This window comes from Pararge aegeria, chromosome 13 (assembly GCF_905163445.1).
Source record: "Pararge aegeria chromosome 13, ilParAegt1.1, whole genome shotgun sequence".
In the NCBI taxonomy this organism is placed as follows: domain Eukaryota; kingdom Metazoa; phylum Arthropoda; class Insecta; order Lepidoptera; family Nymphalidae; genus Pararge; species Pararge aegeria.
In genome coordinates, this window is record NC_053192.1 from 6,983,680 (window position 1) to 7,008,596 (window position 24,917).

A 24,917-nucleotide genomic window follows, 5' to 3' on the forward strand; every position below is an offset into this window, starting at 1 on the left:
CACATCTTACACTGAATCCATAAATAAAATTCAAAGTTCAAAACTTATTTCTTTCAAGTAGGTCTAATATGAGCACTTTTGCAATGTCTTTTATTATACTGTACCTACTTTATGTGTTAGCGGAGATAACATAACTCCAAATCAGTCCATAGATGAGCATAGCTGCTATTATAATATAATAATTATATTATGAGCGATCAACGGAGACATTAATAGTTAGCATCTTACTCAGGATTGAACTCTGGGCGGCCTTGTAAATAAAAAGTGGCATAACATCGGAATCGTTATGAGGTGTTTCTCATGTTCTAACATTTGAAAGTTAAGTCCGCACTGCGTAACTATTCCGAAGTTCTGCCACGTTGAAATAAATAAGGCCCGAGTAGGTGTACAAAATCGACATTTAAAGGCTCTGAGGGCAATGAACGACGATGTACCTATTTACTTATTAAGTTTCACTTAGAATTTTCTCATATTAAATGTCGAGCATTCGTGAAAGAAATTCTATCCGCGGGAAAAGTGCCAGATGAGACGTAACGCGGGATTGCTACGTCATCTCAAGGGTCCACAAGCAAGTTTTGCAAAGTAACTTCTATATTGAGAGCTATAGAGGAGAAAATGCGGTATAAAAGATTTCTCAGAGTTTCTCTGTTAACGAAATAAACCTTATTCCTTGGAATTAGAAGTAGTTTTAGATGCATTGTTTTGAGAGAAAGCACTTTACGGTCGTGTGGCGGGTTGGATGACGCAGATGTTGTCATGCTCATGGTTAGCAGCAGCCCAGTTCGACTTCGCGGCTCTGCTGACAGTCGAGTTTCGTTCGTTCGCCAACAAGGACCATAGCAGTCCTCGTTTTTCTGTGCGTATTCGTAACTTACGATATTTACGCGATCGCATTTTTTTTACATGTTACTGGAATAGGTGTAAACTTTAAATGAATACAAAAAGTTTTTAATTGTTTCTTACCAGTCGGGAGCCTTTAAGTTAACGGTAAGTTTAAAGTTTTAAAGATTGATGGGCCGAATATTTATAATAAATTTGTTAAATCTTTTTAGAATGTATCCTAACTATTCAGCTAGAACTCGATAAACGACACAGTTTTTAGCAGTTTAATATCTATTAATGTCCCGATAAGTTTAATTTGTTAAGTTATATCTTGCATTTTCATTTAAATTCAGTCATAAATATGTTATTTTTATTCAATCCATGCAAAAGCATTTCTTTCTACGATGGAATATTTAAGTCGGTTTTCATTCATTAGGTTTCTGAATATTAATGAATGAAAACGAACTCAGTTCATAATAAGCATATAAAAGATCCAATAATACATATTATAAATATAATAATAAGTTGAAATGTAGGTACCTATATTTATGTACGATCTAGGTACATATTTTTTACCATCCTAACTAAAAAACTTTATTTGAATTACTTAAAAGAGCCTAACAATATGATATTCTTAACCTATTGGACATAAAAAAAGCATTCGCATTGAAGTGTTTTATTATATTCGACTTTAATTTTTTTATCCAAACAGCGCTTACAAACTTAAAACTATTGGAAGTGTACGTTAAAGGAAAATCTCTTTAATTATTATTTACTATTATAAGCTAGTAAGCTTCTACTCTTAAGAGGCTGAAAGGTCTACTGATGACCTCTCAGTTTGGTACTTATCTTTATTAAAAAAACAAAGTAAATCTTTGATGCTAAATAAGTATAAATATACAATTGCCTACTACGTACCTACAGTATGAATTAAAACCTCTTTTTCTATAAATTACTATGTAAGTGCTTACGTAACTTCTTAAGGAAAATATTTAGGTAAACAATAATTATCGATTAGGTATTTATTATTAAAGCTGGAAAACCCCAAATGTGAATATCGGCAAATATCCAATAACAATGCAACAATATCATTTGAAGCCTTAGCTGATACTATCATAATACTATATCATATTCCTAACATAAAACTGTAGGTATATAAAAATCGAAACTTTCACTGAACGTAAAGTAAGTGTGCTTGATCGTCACGTAGCGGAATATGAAACGCATTTTTGTAGACATTACTCTCTTTTGAATACCTGTCCATCATCGGCAAGATTTTGGTATTTCTTAATTAATTTATATTTCAAATAACATAAACGAGGCTGCAGATTTTCGTTATTCGTCAAATAACGAAAATCTGTGGCGGCTCGTCTTTATCTGTGTGGTTACTTACCGATATTTACCACCAGCTACGGCCGAAGCCATCAGACCAGACCACAGTAAATCAAAAAATTCCCAAACTGTCCCGTCGGGGCGCTCACCACTGGGTATTTCTGGAGTTTGCATAGGCACCGAGGGAAAATTCTTATGTTTTACGGAATTCGGAATATCAAAAACTCTCTGCAGGTCTAGTTACTGGCATAATAACTAATTTAACATCAACTTACTTAAAAATGTTGCAGAAACATTGAATTAAGAACATATCTGTTCTTAAATCTGTGTGTAGAAAATATTCATTTCTTGCTTAGTTTTATCACAAACTCTGTTTACCTATAACTAAGACATTTTAATTAAGACATTATTTTGGACTATAAATCCCTATCCATACTAATATCATAAATGTCAATGTAAGTTTGTTTGTTACGCTTCACACAAAACTACTTAACCGATTCTCATTAAACTTGTACACATATTTTTGGAAGTGTTAGAAGTAATACAGGATACTTTTTATTTCGACACTAAGGTCGGTTCCTTTTGGAGAGGGGATGAAAGTGTTTGACGATTTTACACCATAACTCCCACAAATTATAACCGATTTAAATAATTATTTTTGTACTATAGAGGCTATAATATGTTTTTAATTTTGCCCAAACTTCGTGTAGACCTGATGAAAGAGGACTACAACTAAATTGAATGCCACATCAAAAAACAAAATCAAACGCAGACGAAGTCGCGGGCAACAGCTAGTATGAAATATTAATGCGTATTATTTTACTAAAACAGTAGAACTTTTTGCCTACGAGGGGGGGCGTGTTGTTATAGTTATTTTTTTTTTACATTTGGGCAAATTTGTTTGCTATCATTGATTTAAAGTGTCACTAGTTTAAAATTTTACAGTCTTAACGGTAAATAATTTATGAGCGTATTTGTACTTTTATTAGGACTAAAAATATTTTACGGCGGTCGAAAATAACCGATGGCCATCGACCCCAAGGGTAAACTAAAACTACCTATGTTCCAAATCAAAAATATTGGTTATGTGATTTAGCTGTAAAAACAGACGCCATAAGATAACAAATCCCTACTTTATATAATTCTCCATCCAGCAGAGCTTTTTGTGACAGAGCTCGTCCGGGGAAGAATTAGGCCATGCTTATTTCTGCCGCTAAGCAGCATTGTTGTGATGCGGTCAGTGGTGTGCACTTGGTTTCTTACCAGGGTATGAATACAGCAGAAAAATTGCATAAAAGAGCAAAAAAAATCCTTTTATACGAGTTATACAAACATTTTAGGGTAGGCAGTGCTTTTGTTAAATAGTAGAAATAGTTTCACACACGTACACACACACACACATACCCACACACACACACGCACACACACCCACGCACACACGCACACACACCCACACACACACACACACTCCACACAGAGCAGAGCAGAGTCTTCTGATACAGGTGTAGTACTACTACATCTAAAAGAACGTTCCAAACTTAAAATCTTGTTAAAACTGTAAAAATTTGAAAAATAAACTAATTATCGATATCTTCGTTATTTTTGGGTTTATATATGGGTAGGTAGATTATTAAATTCTGTTTAGCCATTTTTTGAGCCTTAACAGAATTTTAATAAAATTTTCTCCACTCTCCAGAAAGATTATATACCGCACGATCGATTTTAGAAATGTATATATGAACCCGCGAACAGACACTGTAGCATTCATAATAAAAGTATAGCAATGGGCATTGGTTGTTCTTACAATTTATTTGGATCGGTATAAGCAGCCCGATCAGTTTTGAACCCCCTTTCAAGGCTACGTTACCTAACAAAAATAAGTTTAAGATAGGTTTTTCTGTATGTTTCATAATGCATTCGCTCAAATAGTTTGCAGTACACTCCTAGAATATTTTAAAATTATTTTTTGAAAATAAAAAAAATCACCATTATTTAATCACTTATTTAGAACCACTTATATTATTACTATGTTTTTACACAATAGTATATTTCAGTTTCAAGGCCACGCACAAATATAGGAACTACTGCGAGTGTCGTACCCAGTCTTTGAAGTAACCGACGCGCGAAGCGACGCGACGCTGCCTTTCAGCATGATCAGCGTCGGCGTGTAAACTATTTGAGCGATGGAGCTATACCGTATTACATAATAACAAATGCTCTTATTGGTACACAAACAACTTAATGCTTTAAGCACAACAATAATTATTAACACGCATGTGCTTCATAAGTTCCTTTCGTTTCGTTGGCTAATTACTATTTCCTAGGAACGTTAATTTAATCATTATGAAGACGTTATAAATTTATTCCGTAGGATGTAACTAAGTAACTAGTTTTTTTCTATGAGTAAATTAGGTCAACACTGATCCTTTGATAAATAAAATAAATTAATCTTATAATAATAGACGTTCTCTAGCTACCGCTCACGTACCAGCTGTATTAGAACCTATTGGTTTGGCGCGGAGCGATGGCAAGAGACCTGATGGTATGACGCTCATACCTTGGAGGCTTGGAAGTTCACTTCTGTGGGATGCAACTTGTGTTGATACCCTAGCTGCATCACACATCCAGGCCACTTCGTCAATGGTAGGTGCGGCTGCTTCCAGTGCCGAGCAGGCCAAGAGGCGTAAATATGAAATCCTGGATAGCAGCTTCATTTTTGTGCCTTTTGGTGTAGAGACTTTGGGACCGTGGGGTCCGGAGGCAAGAGCCCTTTTCAAAGAATTATCGAAAAGGGTTATCGAGTCTACCGGTGATCCTAGAGCGGGCAGTTACCTTGGCCAACGATTTAGTTTGGCCATCCAGAGGGGCAATGCTGCCAGCATCTTAGGAACTGTGCCTCGCTGCGGTGGTTTCGAGGACGTTTTAGATTTTATTTAGTTTTTAAATAGTTTATTTTAGGTTATAGTTATGTATTAATAAAAATTATATTTTCACTTATCTTATAAAAAAATAATAAACCTTATATAAATAAATTACGTAGGTAAACAACATATGTACAAATCTTATTCTAATATAAAGCGAAAGAGTTTGTGCGTTCAAGTTATCAAACAAGATTACTTGAACGCGATGATCTCAGGTCCGATTAGAAATATTATTTCAGTGTTGGATGGCCCATTTATCGAGGAAGGCTATAGGCTATATACTCGTAAAATCACTACGCTAAGACTAATAGGAGCATAGCACAAATGAAGAATGTTCCAAAATCCCCCCGATTTTGATTATTTTTTCTCCTTTTAAGAGCTTTCGCTGCGAAAACGGTTAAAGTTTTGATAAAATTATGTATGACAATTTTTTTTCCTCCAAAAGACGTAGTCAAGCTTAACACTCGATAGCGCAAACACTGCGCCATAGATTAATCCGAAATTAATTTCATTTTTGTATCTCTTATACTATGCATTCAAAAACATTCTTTAAAAGGTGGGTGTGATAAGGAATAAATATTCTTTGCCGACGAATAATAACAGAATTTTCGACATAAAATGCGTTATTAAAAATTATTCATAATAAGTCACCGTTAACTTTTATTCAATAGTCCAAAGACCAACATCTGTGATAAAGACATATTATTTGTAAAACGGAGCCAGGTAGGAAGGTATTTTTCAAATGGCTTACTTTACAAATTAAATTTCATGGCCGAAGTCTTATTTTTACCTCCTTACATAAAATATAGATGTTATTCGCTGAAAATGTTCCCTAGTCAAAATTCTTTTAAAATAGGTTGAGAACTTTTTGAGTTTATCCACATACAAATACATAATTACATCTTTCCTCCTTATAGTATAGAAGTTTAGATATGGATTTAAAAAATGGATAACATAGATACCTAGATACTCTTAACATTGTTATACTGACATAAAATAAACTAACGGTTCCTAGTTAGTAATAGCATTAAAAAAAAAAATTTGCCTCTTCGAAAATGAAAGTTCATTGAGATTCGTCACAATAAGGTTAACGTGTCAATGCCAAACACCGGAAAGAAAGTTAAAACTGCGACAAACCGCTATAATGAATTCAAGAGCGAAAATGCACTTTGTACTACATTCACTGATATTACGTATATAAAGCGCGACTCTTTGTAGTTCTTTACTGAGACAAGTTTAGTAGCTAGGTAACCATAATAATAGCAAAACATTATGACGTCATAATACTTTAAAACTAGTAGAGAGGAACCTTGAGTAATCGACAACTGTTTTCATCATAATATCGTGTCTGTGTCTGTCACCGTACAATATCATCCCGACAAATTTTCATCCAAATCGGTCCCGACGTTTAGGGAGCTTATCGGCTGGACCGATTTTGATGAATTTTTACGTGTATATTCTAATGGATGGCTTGAAAACAGAATTGGGCCCGAAAGGTTGCGCCGCTTTATCAGTCAGGAAGATATCTGCAGGGTCCGCTATTACATTTATAATTATAGATAATTAATTAATTAGTGTACCTACAGCAAGGTATAAGGTGCCTAATTACTTTAAATTCGTTCACATTTGCGCGTGATTTAATGAAAGGTTATTTATGTAAAGTTATTCTTTCGCCATGATCGGAAAAAATAAAATGGAAGTATGAATAGAAACATAGACTGTAGGTATGCCATATAAAATGCCGCCGTAATTGTTGGCAGTTAATTGTATACCTAGGTAGATTTATAAGGCAATAATCGCAATCATATCAACCCATTATCGGCCCACACAGGACAAGGGTCTCGTCCGAAAATGAGAAGGGTTGTAGGTCGTAGTCCACCACGCCTTTGAGAACATTATGGAGAACTCTCAGGCATGCAGGTTTTCTTACGATGTTTACCTTCACCGTTGAAGCAAGTAATGTTTTTATCGCAATTTAGCTTAGAAAAGTTAGAGGTACTTGCTGATGTATGAACTCGGCCTCCTGAAAGTGAAGCCCAAGTCCTAACCACTACGCTATCACCGCTCCAAACAATAACATTTTTACTGCAAAATATATGTTCCGTTAAATAACTTAAAGAAGTTATTAGTAGCAGTCGCGGAAACACGGCGTGGACCCCACAGGTTTCTCGCAACCTATATAATATATACCTACCAGGGGGTTCCCGCGACCTTTGATAATATCCCATTTCAAAATTCATTTATTTCAACTTTAGTAGCACTTTTGAAACGTCAAGTGTGTCTGTTTGTAGTGACTACCACCGGTTTGGAAGACGGTTTATACCGAGAAGAGCCGGCAAGAAACTCAGCAGATTGCTCTTTTTAAACATCCACATTTCACAAAGTTTCATGTGCAACACTACCCTATATGCATCGATCCAAAGGTCGCGTCATAGTGTATTCTACTTTTTACTCCTTAATTAGGCGCCTAACAGTCGTAATATTAATCTAACCTTCATCGAGAATTGGGTTATTATATGCAAATAAAAAAGAAACTGACGTATGGTTCCAGAGTTTACTAGCGCGTTCCAACTAAAAATCTGTAATCCCCTAATAAACCCCAAATTATTTTCCCAAGAAAAACAGACCGGTTGAAGAACCAGAAAATGTGTCACTTGAAATTTCATATTCTTTATTGTGAACTTTTTCCCGCATGGATTTTCACTTGTAAACAAAACACGCTCTTCAAAATCGTCATCACAAGGCAGTGACAGTGAACCGTAATAATTTCGATGTAGAGGCTGATGCACTGCGATCGCCATGCCCACCGCCTATGGCTAGTCCGGTGACCCACTGACCTTCAATTACAGACCGGTTTGGTTATCCCTGCGGCTCGACTGACCAGTGAACCATTATGCTATTTAAAAAGAAAGCCTCACGTACATTATGATCGTGGGAAACAAAGTCTTGATTATAACATTAGGTAATGGTTTTTTGTATTTATACCTACTTAATTGTTTTTTTCAGTACCTACTTACTACACTATACGTGTAACCCGCTTATACCCATTTCAACTATTGGTCGTTCTGAAATTCCATAACTCTTCAAATTTGCTCAATGAACGGTCTATCTAACGCTTAAAGTTTTTCTTAGATCGGACAACGGACTGGTGGTTCCAGACATACAAACCTGTTCTGTTCATCTTTATAATATTAAGTGCATTGTAATGCAAAATGCATGGTAGAATTTGATAATTATCCAGACGCCAGCCCATATCCAGCTTATCACTATATTAATAGTGAATTAAGAAACTTGTACTAAGTAGTCTTAATATAACTGTATTCGATTTGTAGGAAGAAGGAAGTGTAACACAGAGGTTCTATTACACTGGTAATGGTCCGTACAAAAAAGATAGTAGATACATTATACATTCAAAAGTGAAACGGAGATATTATATTCAAACAAACTTTCTTTGCAGTTTTACTTATTATGTAACGTGACTCAATAACATACACTTTTACATGGGAAGGTCGATAGGAATAACATAATAAGGTCGATCGTGGCGCGCTGCGATTCATTAGGACAAGGTCCGGACTTTTTATCTTTTCTCAACCCGTTTAATTATATAAAATAAACAAAGTTGTATTTTATAACAAGAAGACCATTGCCAAAACTATGCTTATTATGTTATCATTTTATGTCGCTAGGTATGAGATAACTGCTTTATAGCGGTGGAAGAAAAAAGTTTAGATAGGAAACGAAAATTAATATCCATCTAAGTTCATAACTATTTTATGCCTATTTGAAATAGCCAAAACATTTTAATAGAAACCTGGCCTTAATGTCGCAAATTGACCTTATTCAATCATTGAAGTTATTTCCTACCGCCCTATCTATACTTATAATAAAACTTTAACTGGAAGATTTCTGTACATTTAATATATTTTGAAAATTTTGATCGGGGGATGCTTTATAATCGATTCTGAGTCTAAAACAGATTTTTATTTAATTTTTGTCTGTGTGTCTGTCTTTCTGTCCAGGCATCACGCAAAAACTGATTGGTATAGTGGTATTTGATATTCCGGGTCAACATATAGGATACGTTTTATCCCGATAAACAATAAGTTTCCTCCGGGAAACGGGATGAAATTTTTTATCAATTGTACTTCATAGCTCCGTTAAATTTGAACTGATTTTATAATTCTTTTTTAAATTAAAAGTGTATAATAATATACAAGCATATATTGTCTAATTTTAATGAAGATCTGATAATTATTGTCGGAGATACATAACTCTTCACAGATACTAGCAAGGCATATGGTAATACGATCGAATGCATGCGTACCATCCTACTGATATTATAAATGCGAAAGTTTGTGAGGATAGATATATGGATGGATGGATGTAAGAATGGATGGATGGTTTAAGTGAATATTTTACTATGGTTTTCTTGGTAAATTGGCTGAAATATAACGATGTTTTCTAAAAATGTCATACCGACTTAGAGTTTTACTGGCGTACGAGGCAAAAATGATTGATTATACATAAAAAATAATGTACTACATGTATAAAGTAATCGTGATTATCTACAAAAATATTTGCGAAGCTATATCTCTAATTGTTATGGTTAAGTCACAATAAACTAATAAAAATAACTGCTTTTTTTATAATTTTTCTTTCAAAACAAGGGTATAATCTTAAGATGTTGACATTCCTATCATGATATTAATCCAAATAAACAGTTTTATAAATATAAATAGAAGTTGCGACGGGTAAATCGGACGGAAAAATCCGCCCGGCCGCGAATAACACTGGTCCTGGACCTGCAAGCGCTGCAATTCGTTTCTAGGTTTTTATAAGATATTTAAACCAAATGCGGTGCAGACGAAGTTGCACGGGTCAGCTAGTTAATAATTTATTTGGTGACTATATTAAACTAACATGAAATCTTTCTTATTTTTCTAGATGGACCGGTACAGAAAAAAATATATACGCAAGGCGTTTCTTTTTCTTGCCATTCTTGGAATAACGTACGGACAATTTGCAACTGGTGCAAGCTTTCCAGCAGGTGAGTACCTAGGTGTTACCTTAATGTAGGGTCACGAAACTAAAATTTGCATGGTTTTTATACTACAGATAAGTTACAAACTAGTCTCATCAACTTAGCGAAAAATATTCTCTAAATTGTTTTAATGCCCTATGTTCGGAGGATAATTATTCTCATTTAAACTGCGGGCGGATGGCACTTCACTTCCTTCCCATGGGAGGTAAAGTAATTTAAAAAAAACAGTTGAAACACACAAGTTTTAGACAAATAACGTCCATGAACGAACTTTAGGCAGAGCACTATACCTACTCACAAAGATTAGGTAAGGTTAAAATTGTTACTAACACATTTTTAGTTTTTTATAATATCGATTTTGTCAAAAATTAAAACTTAAGTATATTTAACAATATACTTAACTTATATACGTAAGTATATTTTAAGTAAGCTTCGCATTAAAAAGTACAGGAATCTGAATAATATAAAAATTGGCACGTTCCCGCCAATTCATTGAATAGCCCCATTTCAAAGGTCTGGCTTGCGTCTAAAAAGTACATACATTTTTATTTAGTCGACAAAAAGTACTTTAAATAAAAAGTACATTTAAAAGTTCGTTTCAAAATTCTAATTCTAATTCAAAATTTCTTAATTCATGTAGATTGTAGGCCTATCATAGGTACAGACGCAAGAACTAAGAGGTGTTATAAGTTTGACGTGTCTGTTGTGGCGCATAAAATGGCGGATTACATATTTTTCGCAACTCCCTCAATATGGGTATGAAATGAATGGGCTTGACTAGTAGAATAATGAGCACTGTGGGTATTGAGAGCCTGGGGTTTTTTCTAATTTTTTTATTGTTCAACTAGCAATGTAAATGTGTTTACCGCGCCCGCGCTATCTTTTGATCTGTTTTTCATCCTTAACAAAACAAAACTTTGCTTTCACAGAAGACAACGTGTCAACGGTCACTGGCGAAGTAGAGCCGCGTGAAAATGAACCCGAGTTAGAGTTCAAATACCATGATCACGATGAGATGACGAGGTATCTTCGCGCAGTTTCAGCTCGATACCCGGCTCTCACTGCCTTGTATTCCATTGGCAAGTCTGTACAAGGTAATTATTACTAGGTATTATATTTACAAAATATTTATGAACCCAATACCTGCCACTATACAGGGCACCGGTCTCCTATCAGAATGTTCTCCTTATTTTTTGGTAGAGTTTAGGCCATAGGCCATTAAGAACTTTCAGGCATACAGGTGGATACGGATACTTATAATAACTATTATGTATATTGGTATCCCACTTCCGTAGGTTGGTAAAAAAAAAAGCACTAGGGTTCTGAAAACCTATGCATTACATTTATGTGCTGTTGGTAGACTTCTAATATACTTGATATATACTTACGAGTCAATTTAAAGTTTTCCAATAGTCATAACTTATAAAAAACTTCTGGTAGGTATAAAAAAAATGTAATGGGTTTCGTAGTTGATAACAACTTGAGTTTCCCTTCCGGGCGCCCGAGCTCGCACCCCGGCAACCATGCGCTAGTCTATAAACTATTAAAAAACCGTAAATTAATATTGTACAAATAGCTTGAAGATATATTAATAACTAATACTCTTTTACTTTATCTATTCCTATAAAGTATAAATCTACCTATATTGTTATAATATAGATGCCATCGTTAGATACCGGATTAAAAGATCCTATAAATATGCAAAATGCCAACAAACCGGTATCTAGTCATAATAAACCACAGGTCGCGACTTATGGGTGATGGTAGTCTCAGCGTCCCCGTACGAGCATATGATCGGCAAGCCAGACGTCAAATACGTGGCCAACATACACGGAAATGAGGCAGTCGGTCGCGAACTGTTATTACATCTTATACAGGTTAGTAAGACAGCGAATAAAAAAAACACAACACAAGGTACTTACCAAGTTTCTTCCGCAACTCGCAAGAAATTGAGGATTTGTTTTAATTTGATGGCCAAACTTAATGAAAAAAAATCTTGAAACTACTCTGCACAGTACACTACCCTCGGTACCTATACTTTTTAAATTTTTATTACTAATAGCTTATAACAAACCAAAGGACGGGTTTGCTCATAATCCCCACACTGCTGGGCAGAAGGGTTGGTGATCGCAATAGATGGTAATAATAGCACCGAGAATGCTGCAACCCTTTCTACGTTACATTCGGACCGTGGTCGCCTTATACATCTCTCGCAAGAAGAGAAGGGGTGGCGGCAGCTGTATTCTGATCTGCCATTAACACGGTAGAAATTTTTATTGTGCCCGATTGATTTATTTACAGAAAAACCCTCTTCTCTTCGAGGGCATGAAAACAAGTCCTCAAAAAACACACCATCCTCAATGTTGACTGACTTTAATAAGTAAAACAGCACGCAAAGTAGCTTGTGTATTATATAATTCTGCAAGAGCTAGGATAGTTGGTTCACTACTATATTTAAAATTCGCAACCTCATCTTAAAGCCAGCTCGGATCTAAATAATTATACGGCAATTTATTCAGGCGCCATGTTCAGTTTTGAAAGCATTACATTTAAATGCTCTAGCATTTTCGATTATTCATTTGATTTTTGAACGCATAAACGGTGTTAGTAACGGCGTTGTTGAATCACCGGTAGGAACGTAATCTTAGTATTTCAAATTTATCTCTTTCTATTTCAGTACTTGGTGACTGCATATGACACGGATTCATACATAAAATGGTTGTTAGACAATACGAGGATCCACTTGATGCCGTCCATGAACCCGGATGGTTTCCTCATCTCCCGCGAAGGACAGTGTGATACAATTCATGGCAGGTATGCACTTAACATTTTATAATATTCAAGGGGTTTAAGGCTTTTATACCTAGGAACCTCCCTCATAATGGAAAGTCTGAACTAAAGGGTAACTTTTTTTGTACGTCTGTAGATTTGACGGACGATTAGCGCAGTGGGCAGCGACTCTGCTTTCTGCGTTCGAACTCACAGCGAGTTCGAATCCCACAACTGGCAAATGTTTTTTGATGAACATTAATGTTTTTCAGTGTCTGGATGTTTATCTGTATATTATAAGTACTTATGTTAATTCTTCATAAAAATATTTATGCGTTATCTTAGGACCTATAAAACAAGCTTACGCTAACTTTGGGGCTGGATAGCGATTCGTGTATTGTCGTACCTAGTGTATGTATCTATTTATTTATATGACTCTATTCCAAGACAGGTTTTCTTCATGTTGAAAATAATAAATTTTATAAATTTTATATATTTGCGATAATATTTGAAGTTCCTAAGCACAATAAAAGATACATAATTTTAAAGCCTATTTCATACTAAAGTTTTAAGGGTGACAGTCAATTTAGTTTTTGTATCACGAGGTCAGAAAGATTATTCCTGTTTTACTACCAGCAGGCACAGAAAATATCTACCACTGATAATAAGATCGGCAACATTAATGATAATAATAGAAAAGTTGTGAAATGAGTTTATTGTAACATATTATAATAGTACCTAATGCGTACCGGAACAAATAGCGACAACTGACACAGTTTGAGCCGAATACAATACCTGAAATTATAAGTACTGAGGTATCTGTTTTGTTTCGCAAATACAAAAATGGTAGATAGGCACCTGCAATTCTGATGCAGACACATCTGTTATAGTCGTTCTTTTAACACAATGTAGGTGTAGAAAATAAGACAAAAATAATTGGGGCAGGGTTTTCGTGCTGATGTAAGCTCTCCTTTTCACTTTTGTTTGACACACGCCTCGGGAATTTGGATTTCCTATTATACACTTGTAACCAAGATAATATAACCCCTAATGTCAGAAGTATAATTCGATATATATCTACCTATTATAGTTTACTATTCATCATAATATGCTTTTATCTTAGCTAGATAATTTGAATATTACCTTCATACACAGACACAACGCCCGGCGTTACGACCTCAACCGTAACTTCCCAGACTTCTTCAAGGCGAATACGAAGCAACCGCAACCTGAAACGGACGCAGTTAAGGAGTGGATCAGTAAGATCCAGTTCGTGGTGTCAGGATCGCTGCACGGTGGCGCACTTGTGGCTTCTTACCCATTTGACAACACTCCTAGTGCCAGTAAATATACCCATCCTGCCTTAATCTTGACGGTTCATTAAGCCCTCGCAAATCTCTAACCCAAAATTAATTGACAGGTCTAAAATAGTGCTGACCTTTTCACAACGTGTCCCGTAGCAAAGGATGACACTATTTTTAAGACTGAGTCTAGAGGTTAGAGATATCATCTTTGTATTGGTTTAGAAAAAAAATATTGCTGTATAGCAGTGTTTTCTGCACAGATATCTGTGACTTCTTTATAATGTGTAGAAACTTAGTAAACGTAATTAAGTCGTATTTTTTTGTTTCACGCTTATCAGGAATATGCCAGTCATCTGTATTGTGTTCGGGTTAAGTATAAACAATTTGATTAAACAGTAATGTTTTTTAGTTACTTTAAATTAAACGACAATATGATGAAATCCTTATATAAACAAAATTAGACAGATTGTACCTAGGAACAATCTGTCTAATTTTGACAAGGGCATCGATCGATTGATTAATCCCCCGCTGCTTTTTAAGGCAGCAAGGAAAACAGCAACAGCGTGTCTGACCCGCCGCATTTCTTCCTGTACATCCAAGGTTTCATCTATCCCCGTAACCGAAATCGGGACGTGTCAAATTTCCCGATTCCCCATTTGACTCCTTTCAAGAAGTTTTATATCTCATATTAACAACAACTTTCCTCTGCATATCCCCTGAACGCAGTTTTCCAAAGCTACGCGCACACGCCGTCCATCGCACCTGACGACGACGTATTCAGACATCTTGCACTGGTCTACTCTAACAACCACGCCAAGATGTCCCGCGGCGTGTCCTGCAAGTCTGGCTCACAGCGATTCGACAACGGCATCACTAACGGAGCAGCGTGGTACCCGCTCACAGGTACTCGTTCCTAACTTATTATTTAAAAAATATTGAAATAATAGCAGGCTCTTCAAACTCCAAAAATTTTGGCTCCCCAAGCTAACTTCAAGCTTGCGCTTAGTTTACAGCAGCAAAAACAGTTATATCCAAACTTTTTAACCACCATGAAGTTCTATATTACAATTGAACTCCTCAAAAACATGTTAGCCGCTAATCTCGCGAAATGAATTTCGTAAGATTAGACAACACTTTAAGTGTTATATTACATACTAGGTGTTGCCCGCGACTTCTCCCGCGCTTGTTTTGGGTTTTTAAAATATTTTGGAATGCAAATCGTAAAAAAAAACCAACACCCCAAAAATGTATTCTGGAGTTGAACATATAGATTTCGACCGATTCTGAAACCTACAATGCGTTTTTTTTTTAATCGTTTAAGCAGTTTCCGATGAGTGTGAACCGAACACGTAACACGAGAATATTATTTATTACATTCAGTTTATACTACAAAACTTGGTAACATAATTTCACAACACATAATTTTTACTTAGATAAATAGTTACGGCTTAAAACAATAAAATAGATACTAATCTTTGTTACTAAATAAGATTTTAATAATGAGGTCTTTAAACTAGGATACAAAGTAAACAAATTAATAATACATCAAATACTTAGTAGATATGAAGTTGATATTAATTATCAAAACTTTTATCTACAATTTACAGGCGGAATGCAAGACTACAACTACTTATGGCATGGATGTATGGAAATCACATTGGAAATTTCTTGTTGCAAATATCCACCAGCGCACGAACTGCCGAAATATTGGCAAGACAACAAACAAGTAAGAATTAATGAATTTGGCAAGTTGTTGCTTTCATTTTCATTTAACAAATAGAAATATGATTCCTAAAATAATTATAGTAGGAGAAGAGTAAGTAGTAATCCCGGAATTCCAATAACCGGACCGAATTCCAATGACACCACAAGCTATTCTGGGTCCTGCATTACCTGTAATGGAGGATAATTCATGATTTCCTAAACCCAGGTCGTCTTCATTTCCGTGCAGCACTAAAGCACGTCCCAGTATATTGTTCTGGCCACTGAATGAAATAAGTGCGTCTTCGAAATCAACTGCGGCAACAGCTGCTGGGCTATTTTCAATTCCGACAAACATTACATTTCCGAAATCACCAACGTGTCGCACTTGGTGATCTCTACCACCATGAAGTCTCCCAGGGGGGTCGAAGTGTGGTCCCGTTGTGTCGCACGTTGTCGTATCTCCTAACTCGTGGATATGGAATCCGTACAGTCCAGGTTTCAAGCCAGTCAATATTCCTTGAACACGTATACCATTATCTATCTCTGTGAAATTTATGCTTCCAATTACAGCTTGCGAATTGAGTACTGCTATTGACACTTTTGGATTTATGACTGCACTTTCAATTAATACCGCACCAGAAAACAATATAATGACTAATGGGAAAGTTGGATACAAATAAATCATTGCGTGGCTTTTGTGTTTGACACTAAGAATGTTCGAAAATGTACTGTACAAAAACAAGATTGAAGGCTAATGTTTATACATGCCATTCGATTATTATATTATCAGATCAGAAGATAATTGTTATCTCTTGTTAGTAGAAAAATATCTACAATTTTATGTACGCCTAATATATAAATGAAATAGATTATCAAAAGAATGTAACAAAGGAATACATGGAGCAAATCTCGTTTTTGACCTAGATTCCGGCAACAGCCTACGTTGCCGGAATGTCTGCAAATAGTCATCAATCGGTGCTGAACAGCCGGTGCGGTGATTACAAAAAAAAACCTCGAAGCGGACCTAATCGGAAATATAAATCCGGGAAACCTTGTTATGTTTGGAATACGCCCGAAAATCCCTAAGCCCGAAAAGATCCATAGAATTTAATGCTTTGGGAACCATTTTTATTTTATTTAGTGGGAGATTTATCTCGCAAAATGATAATTGGATACCAATTATTAAAATTAAGAAAACGAAAATTAAAAAAAATAATATATATGCTATAAAATATAAATTATTATTCGACCTCACCCTATTTGATGATCTCTTGTTGCAGTCGCTGATAAAGTATTTAGCTGAGGCGCATCGCGGTGCCCATGGATTTGTCATGGACGAGAACGGTAACCCGGTAGAGAGGGCGTCCGTGCGCGTTAAAGGCAGAGATGTCACCTACCATACCACAAAATATGGCGAATTTTGGCGTATCTTGCTACCAGGAACATACAGACTTGAGGTAGGACATCTTTTACTATCAGAAGAAATGTTTAACATTTTTACGAAATATTTTTCTACTGCTTTGTTTGGAAAAAGTAAATTGCAATAATAAACAAAATTCCAAGTATGTTTGTCAAACCTAAACCTAAAGTTTTGGCAGTGAGCGATTCGCACGGTTATCGTAAAATATGATTAACTTCTTTACAGGTTTCTGGAGAAGGGTATTTGCCGCAAGAAGTTGAGTTCTTCGTCATAGACAGCCATCCCACCTTACTAAATGTTACATTGCATTCAGCTAAGGTGAGTTCATTACATTTTGGCATATACTTTTTGTACCAAATATTTTTGTTTTGTAAATATTAATGGGAAATTGTGGTGAAGGACTATTCGTAAATGGAACATTTTAAGTTAAAATAATTTCAACAGCATTGCTGTAAATGCAAAATTTGTTTTGTACAGACTTATTTTTAAAAAGGCAGCATTCTCTGTCAAAATATAATATACTGAGCCATAATTTATAGAGCTTTGTCTGTATGTGTAATGGCATCACACAAACACCTCTGCATACGGATGGGATCGCGAGCAATCAACTTAAACGTGAGAATACCTCAATTATGGTAGAATTTAATTAAAACATTATGTACCTCTTATATAAATAGTTTAGTACATGTAGTTGCACTTTAGGGGCACGTGCAAATACGAGGCGACGCGAAAAAGCGAACAAAAGTCATCACCACCACCGCTGCACCGCAGGACCTAAACCAGACTTTTGCTTTTCCTGAAGATTAAAAAGATACATATTTTTATCATCTATAACATAAACTACAATCGGAACTTATTTGTTTGTTGTATATCTTGTAATTAAAATATATTTTACATATTTTTTAAAGTGTACTTCTTACTATATAGAAACTTTAAATTACCACACCCACCTTTACATGTTTTAAATCCAGCCTTCTTCAATGATTAACTTAAATTTTTTAAGCAAACATCAAATTAAATCTATGACTAAGTAGGTAATAATAGGTTAATGTACACATACATATCCTATTTTTATTGGTTTTAATTTATAAGGTTTTTGTAATCTATATTTATGTATATATTATATGTTATGACAATAAAAATATATTGTAGTGTATACTTTAAAAAAACAGATAAATATGCCAATAATTATTAATAATTTTAGAATAGTCAACCTCAATACTCAGTTTAAAAAGGGCTATGCACTAAACAATTGCAAAAGTGAGATTAGAAAATATACTTTATTTTATAACATAATATTATTTTGCCTGATGCATGATATAGGTATCTAGAATGTATATAGAAATATATATGAATAATTATCACATAAAATTATGCACCTATTGCATAAGTCAAGTTATTAGGTAAATATGCATATCAGCATTTACCAGAAATATTTTTTTGTTTTTTATTAAGAGTTTGAACTTGTAAATGCTTTCTCAAAACTACACACGTCAAGTCAAGGGGAAAATGGTGCCAATTATGTTATAAATAAATCTCTACACTCAACATTTGATATGTTGAGTGTAGAGATTTAAATTTATTTAATAAATTGCTATTATTTTTCAAGGGGACAATGTTAACCAGCACAACTTTTAGACCTGTGAATCCAATATTGTCGAAATTAGTATATAACGGAATTGGCACTATAATGTTTTGTTTGACCTTTCGTTATTAAAAATTTACAATCTAAATGGGCTCATAATATCCGTATTCGTAACTGTTACCATTTTTGGGAGGGATGTTTACAAAAACTTTATTGATCATTATAAAGAACTGATTTCGATCGTAATGTTTTCCTGGAATAATATAAATCTATAAATCTATAATAGATATAAAATAAATTGTTGAAATATATTAAATCCAGAAAATTTATATTTCGTCTCGTCTAACAGTTTTTTATTATAGTAATATTATAAAATCCTCATATTCTCAGCTAACGAAAATGTGTTTTATTACCAATAATAGGTACCTATACATATTAACTATTGTTCCTACTCTAAAGCGAGGTAAGTCAATGTATCTATTACTGCATGCTATATCAATAAATAATCATTCCGTCTAGTAATGCATGCATAATAAATAAAATTAGATTTATTATTGGAAATATCGAAAAGCATGATTTTTAATGAAGTAGTAGAAGTGTTAATATTTTTGAATGCTTTCCTAAAATGATCATGGTTTCTTTGTCTGGTTTTATGTTGTGTATTGTGGAAGGTGTATGTATATATTGTTTTTTTTATAGTTTTATTTTGATTAATACTCATTTGTAAATTATCACTAGTTCATTATTATTTTATAAGTAGCCAACATTAGTTTCCAAAATATTGCTTTATTACGCATTGGCATTTAGAACCTAAGATACATAATTATAGTCGCACGATTGTTAAAAGAAGCGCTTATCTCACAAGTGTGTCCATTATTTAGAATGCTAAATGATTAATCTATAGATATAAAACCATACAACACTAAGTGTTTTTTTTTATATATATGTACATATAAAAAAGGACATTTTGATAACAATGTTATAGAATGTAATTTTGAGCGCGCATCATGCTTGATTGCATGCACTGGTGTGATTGAGACGAACTTTTATCATTGAAAAAGCAAATTAACTAAGCTCATTAAGCCCTCTAGATCACATTGGAACAGATGGATGTCGGTGTTTAGATACTAACGCTACAGACTGATGATGCATTTACGAAATACTAATTAATCATTATTAAAAACGATAAATGGCTTCAAGATCAGACGATATTTTTATGATTTCTGTAATTGTGTATCTCAGGTTTGATAATATATATTTTTTTATATCGCAACACTGTTATATTTGCGAACAAATATTATCCAAAATAGCTGAAGCATTTAAAAACTACATGTATACGCGATTTAGAGGAGATAATAAAATTTACAATGTTTAATTAAGTACAAATTAGCTAAGGAAGTGTCATCATATGGTTTAATTTTTAAATGCTTCCTGTTGAAAATATTAGCTTATTGCAAAAGTCCACTTTTTTTAACCTGTCTTATAATATGACATTTGTTTAACAATCTGTGCGTTACTTACCTTTAGTGTAAAATATGTTTTAAAATAATAAAATCATAAAGAATATTTCGTAAATACCACTTCTGATGTTTATAAAAAAATTACAGGTACTGATCAATGACACATTTAAATTTTGTAATCTGGTGCTTATAAGAGACAAAGTTTTTTGTAAACTTAATATTTTAAAAAACAGGTTGAAAAAATGGATTTTATATACATATTTATTTTGAACGTGCGAAAATGATTCAAATGTTTGAATTAACAGCGTATCGACGGCGGCCCATACTACCGGCCGGTGCAGCTGCCGCCGCGACCGCCGCCCGCACCCGCCGGCATCTTCTCCACACTAACAAACTCTTTTAACAGTTTTGTCTCTAATTTATTAGGATAGCTGCACGCAAATATTTATTAGAGAAATGTTATAGAAATAACCTATAAATAGGATTTGATTACTAGGCTGCCTTTGCATCAGAAATTCGCTAGGATGTGGATTTTATAACCAGGTTCCCTTTTTTGTGTAGCTTGAACTCTAGTGGAATAGGGTACAATTGATCAACTTTTTTTATAGTCGATGTACCGAGCGATGCGTAGTGATCCACCAGTCACATTCATTTTGATAGCTTAGCTGAATTTTTCAAGATAAATATATAGTTTCATAACTTAAATTTGCTCCTTCGCATTACTAAGTATAGCTTAGACAGGATTATGAATCCCTTTTTAATCATTGTTGGTGCTGCGCTAATAAAATTTAACGAGCGATAATTAAGGTGGTCCTAGACAGCCAAGTTTCCAGACAAAAGCTATCTGCAGATAATTGCACTATTATTTGTTCTACGATTTAAAACATAAAATGTATGACAATAATATTTTTATGGCAATGTCAGAGCGGCCAGAGCCAACAGGGGTTTTTGTTGGTATATGGAAACAATAGTACCAACTAAAACCCCTGTTGGCTCTGATAACGAAGGTTATCCGGTATTGAATTGTCACTAGTGTACGAACCATTATTTGTAATACTCAATAATTCCTGGGCGTATTAGGACACAAACACCCTCAATAACTGCTTTAATTTTTTTTTCGAAAATTTAAAAAATTCTAATAATCATTTTTTTCATGTAGATCTACTTTATAAAAAAAAAAATATGAAACGACAAGTCTGTCGGTTTGTAGTGACTACCATAGTACTGATTTATGTTCCGTACATTTGTGTCTTTCTTTTCAGTTAGAAAGTAACGGAAGATTTCAATTCAAAATAAGTAATCCTGTCCAATTAGTTATTAAGGCCTAATGTATCACCATCACTAAGTTATTACACCAATATGTACCTACCGAATAGACGTAAGTCCTAACTCTTCTGCATTTAAATTTATTTGATTAATGTGACTGGCTTTTTTATTTAGATTATTTAAAATAGCGAAATAATAATATATTTAAAAATATATAATTCTGACGTATTATTAAATAAAAAGTATCAAGTAGATGATGAAAACTTGTAAATATCTCTATTTTATTTAGATGTAATAACTTAACTAATTTAAAAATAATTTAATTAAAAATTATAAAAATTATAGTACTTTATTTTTCGTCCTTAGTGCTCTACGCCATGAATATAATACACCTAACAAAAGTAGTCTTAAAAATAAAAATATTACGTATTTCAACAATATTTATTCAAAAGGTTACAATCAGTTGCACTGGTAGATCCATAAAACTACAGTATTAAGAACATACAGAACCCTCTTTCAGCCATTATTGTATTGTGTCCAAAAACAGTAAAACCGTCCCGCTTGCGTCTCACTTTACATCCGCGGAATGTTGCTAGCTCACAATCTTTTCCCCAATTTCCTATTTTATAAAGGTTTCGAACATTACAGGTATAATAACACTAAATGGTATAAAGTGACTAACCATCTGTCCGACAAAAACTAATAATAAAGTGGAGTGGCTTTTGATGCTTCAATAATACACGAGTTCTGTATAGGCTTCTGTACGTTCTTAATTCTGTAAATAAAAAAAAATAAAAAATATAAAAGACGGCACGTCGCTAAAGCTCTCGAGTTTGCGTGTTCAACGTACAGACATAAATGTTAAAGAAATTAATCAATTAAAATCGACTAACTTTTTAGTCGATTTTATTGTTTAATTTCTTTATATCATATTAATTATGATTAATATTTTTCTATCCATGTGCAGACGAAATTCATATTTTTTTTAATAGCATCATGTTAAGGTGGGCTTACCCGAGCGCATCTTCATACAAAATTTATCGGTAAATCATTGCACTATTGGTTATTGTTTCTAACCGTTAACTTAACTATTATTGACAACATAAAATGGTTTTTCTCCAAGTTAACATAAACATTGCCTTTAAAACTAAATTATTTGATTCTTGGTCACATGAAAATATTATTTGTAGCACGTATGCTGAGATAAAGCTATAGTTAGATTAGTTTAGGACAAAAATAAATGAAAAAAGAAAAATAATCTGCCGATAAATTTTGTAATGCGATTTACAGAATATCTACAATTAATTTTATCATTTAATTAATTTACAAGAGCCACGCAAAGAACCACTTATAAGTGATCATTCTCAACACACATTCAACAGTTCGATACTTACTTTTACTCAAATAATATTATATACCAGTATTACGAAGAAAGGACTTCTACATCTATCTGATCTTTACACAGTTGGAAGGCAGCAATTAGTGAAGCCAGTTCAATGCGCTCGCTGCAACCGCTGGCCAGTCGGACCTCTGAGTCCGCCATTGCAATTACCAGCTTTATTAGTACTTCCGGCGGAAATTTTGCTGAAATAATATTACTGTATTCAATTAAAATATATCTAGTTAATTTTAAAATAATTTAATTAATTTATCTTAATCTAATTTATTACTTTTTTAATCTCATGTAGACCTGTGCCTTACACCGCACCGAGAGAAAATTAAGTCTACCCACAGCGCTATAGATATAAGATAAGTGGGTAGTGTGCATACCAGCCCTGCGTGATGTAAACTATCTCTGTGCAAAATTCCATAAGATTGGTTCAATTCTTAAAAAAAAAATTCAAAATTCATTTATTTCATGTAGGCCTAATATAAGCACGTTTGAAACGTCAAGTCTGTCTGTTTTTAGTGACTCTACCACCGGTTCGAAAGGCAGATTCTATCGGCAAGAAACTCAGCAGTTGCTCTTTTCCAACATCAAAAATTTACATTATACATATTAACATTCATTTTTCTATCTAGTGAGAGATGAAAGCGGAGCCGGATGCTTCCAAGCAACCTTGTCATTAATCGAACATACCACGTATGCCACTGAAACCTTAATAAACAAACAAACATGCACTTTCGCATTTATAATGTATGACGATTAAAGGGTAAATGGAAGCGCCTCAAACAGATCATTTGTAATTCAAAAAACTGACTTGATTACTAACCTCTTTGTATTATTGTGTGTACCTCAGTTAAAATGTCTCCGAGTGCTAAACCTTTAGCGATCTTTAGGTCTTGAATTTCTGTTACGTATTATAATTAAAGAAATATTGTTAAATATTTAGATATTATTAATTTATCATATCTAATCAAATGCGGATAAGGATATACGATCCGTTGATCTAGAATATATCCGCAGTAAAACCATAAATGTCGAATACTACATATTCTATAACCACTATTACTTCCTAAATATTTTCAACATGATTTATGTTTTAATATTTTGGTATTTTAAGCTCATTTATGATTTAACAGTGGTAATGATTTTTGGTTTTCGCTTCTCAATTTTTAAGGAATGAAAACTTCTCAAGTCGCATAGATCTATTTTTGGTGATGGTAGCTATTTTTGGTTCGTGTCACCGACATGCGATATGCTAATATGACATGTTGCGCCGGATGGCTTCTCATCCCATAGCTCATACATCCAGCTCTACATCGCTGCCTATTTTTTTTTACATTATTCAAAGGGTTACCCTATATTACCACGCGCGTTGTTAGCTACTCTTAACACGTTCCGTTCGTGGGTATATTTAATGATGTAAAGGATACTTTTAAAGCACGCAGCAAAGTCATTCTCGTTCAGAAGACAGTTGAGTATGTAGTTGATGTCCGAGCGCAGCGGGTGTCCCACGCACGTGTAAACGTTGTCCTCCGTGACGTCACGGTACGCAAGCCAGGTGCTCTGCAGCGTATTGAGGACTTTCCGCATGTCTCCGCCGGACAGTGTGAGGAGAGCTTTGATTCCATCCTCTGTGATTTTTACACTATTGAACAAAGAATACACGGTGATTTCTTTCGCCGTAAGCAGCGACCCAGTTAATATTATGTCCAATGGTAAAAAAAGTAATAAGAAAATTAAATTTTTAGTTGATTAAATTAATAGGTGTATAAAAACCATCCTATATACCACCGCTTACACTGGGTAAGCAGTGCGGTTCGGCGGCAGTAATATTCAAAATTAAACCGGAATTATAATCGGTTATATTTAGTTCAGAAGTGGGATTTACAACCCAAACCATCGTCGT

The 24,917-nt window shown here is 34.2% G+C and overlaps 2 protein-coding genes across 5 annotated transcripts in view; one reads left to right on the forward strand and one right to left on the reverse strand.

The window, feature by feature from the left end:
- The first annotated feature begins 821 nt into the window (after positions 1-821).
- Positions 822-21,783, forward strand: LOC120628626 (carboxypeptidase M). 3 transcript variants are annotated; one of them, XM_039897093.1, is made up of 12 exons: positions 822-987; positions 10,020-10,122; positions 11,046-11,210; positions 11,860-11,993; positions 12,794-12,930; positions 14,041-14,228; positions 14,528-14,557; positions 14,916-15,092; positions 15,797-15,915; positions 17,174-17,350; positions 17,539-17,631; positions 20,664-21,783. In XM_039897093.1, exons 2-12 carry the CDS (start codon positions 10,020-10,022, stop codon positions 20,787-20,789), a joined length of 1,449 nt encoding a protein of 482 aa, XP_039753027.1. In that variant the 5' UTR covers positions 822-987; the 3' UTR covers positions 20,790-21,783. The 3 variants fall into 3 exon arrangements, with proteins under 3 accessions (XP_039753027.1, XP_039753028.1, XP_039753029.1); XM_039897094.1 differs by lacking the exon at positions 20,664-21,783 and adding an exon at positions 18,016-18,352; XM_039897095.1 differs by lacking the exon at positions 14,528-14,557.
- A 268-nt stretch (positions 21,784-22,051) lies between these two features.
- Positions 22,052-24,917, reverse strand: part of LOC120628629 (replication factor C subunit 5) — a 34,263-nt gene continuing 31,397 nt past the window's right edge. For both annotated transcript variants that reach the window (XM_039897102.1, XM_039897100.1), the window contains 3 exons: positions 24,442-24,656; positions 23,838-23,915; positions 22,052-23,208 (listed from right to left, as the gene is read on the reverse strand). In XM_039897102.1, the coding sequence (XP_039753036.1) occupies positions 23,048-23,208; positions 23,838-23,915; positions 24,442-24,656 (454 nt within the window). In that variant the 3' untranslated portion in view covers positions 22,052-23,047. The remainder of the gene's footprint in view (positions 23,209-23,837; positions 23,916-24,441; positions 24,657-24,917) is intronic.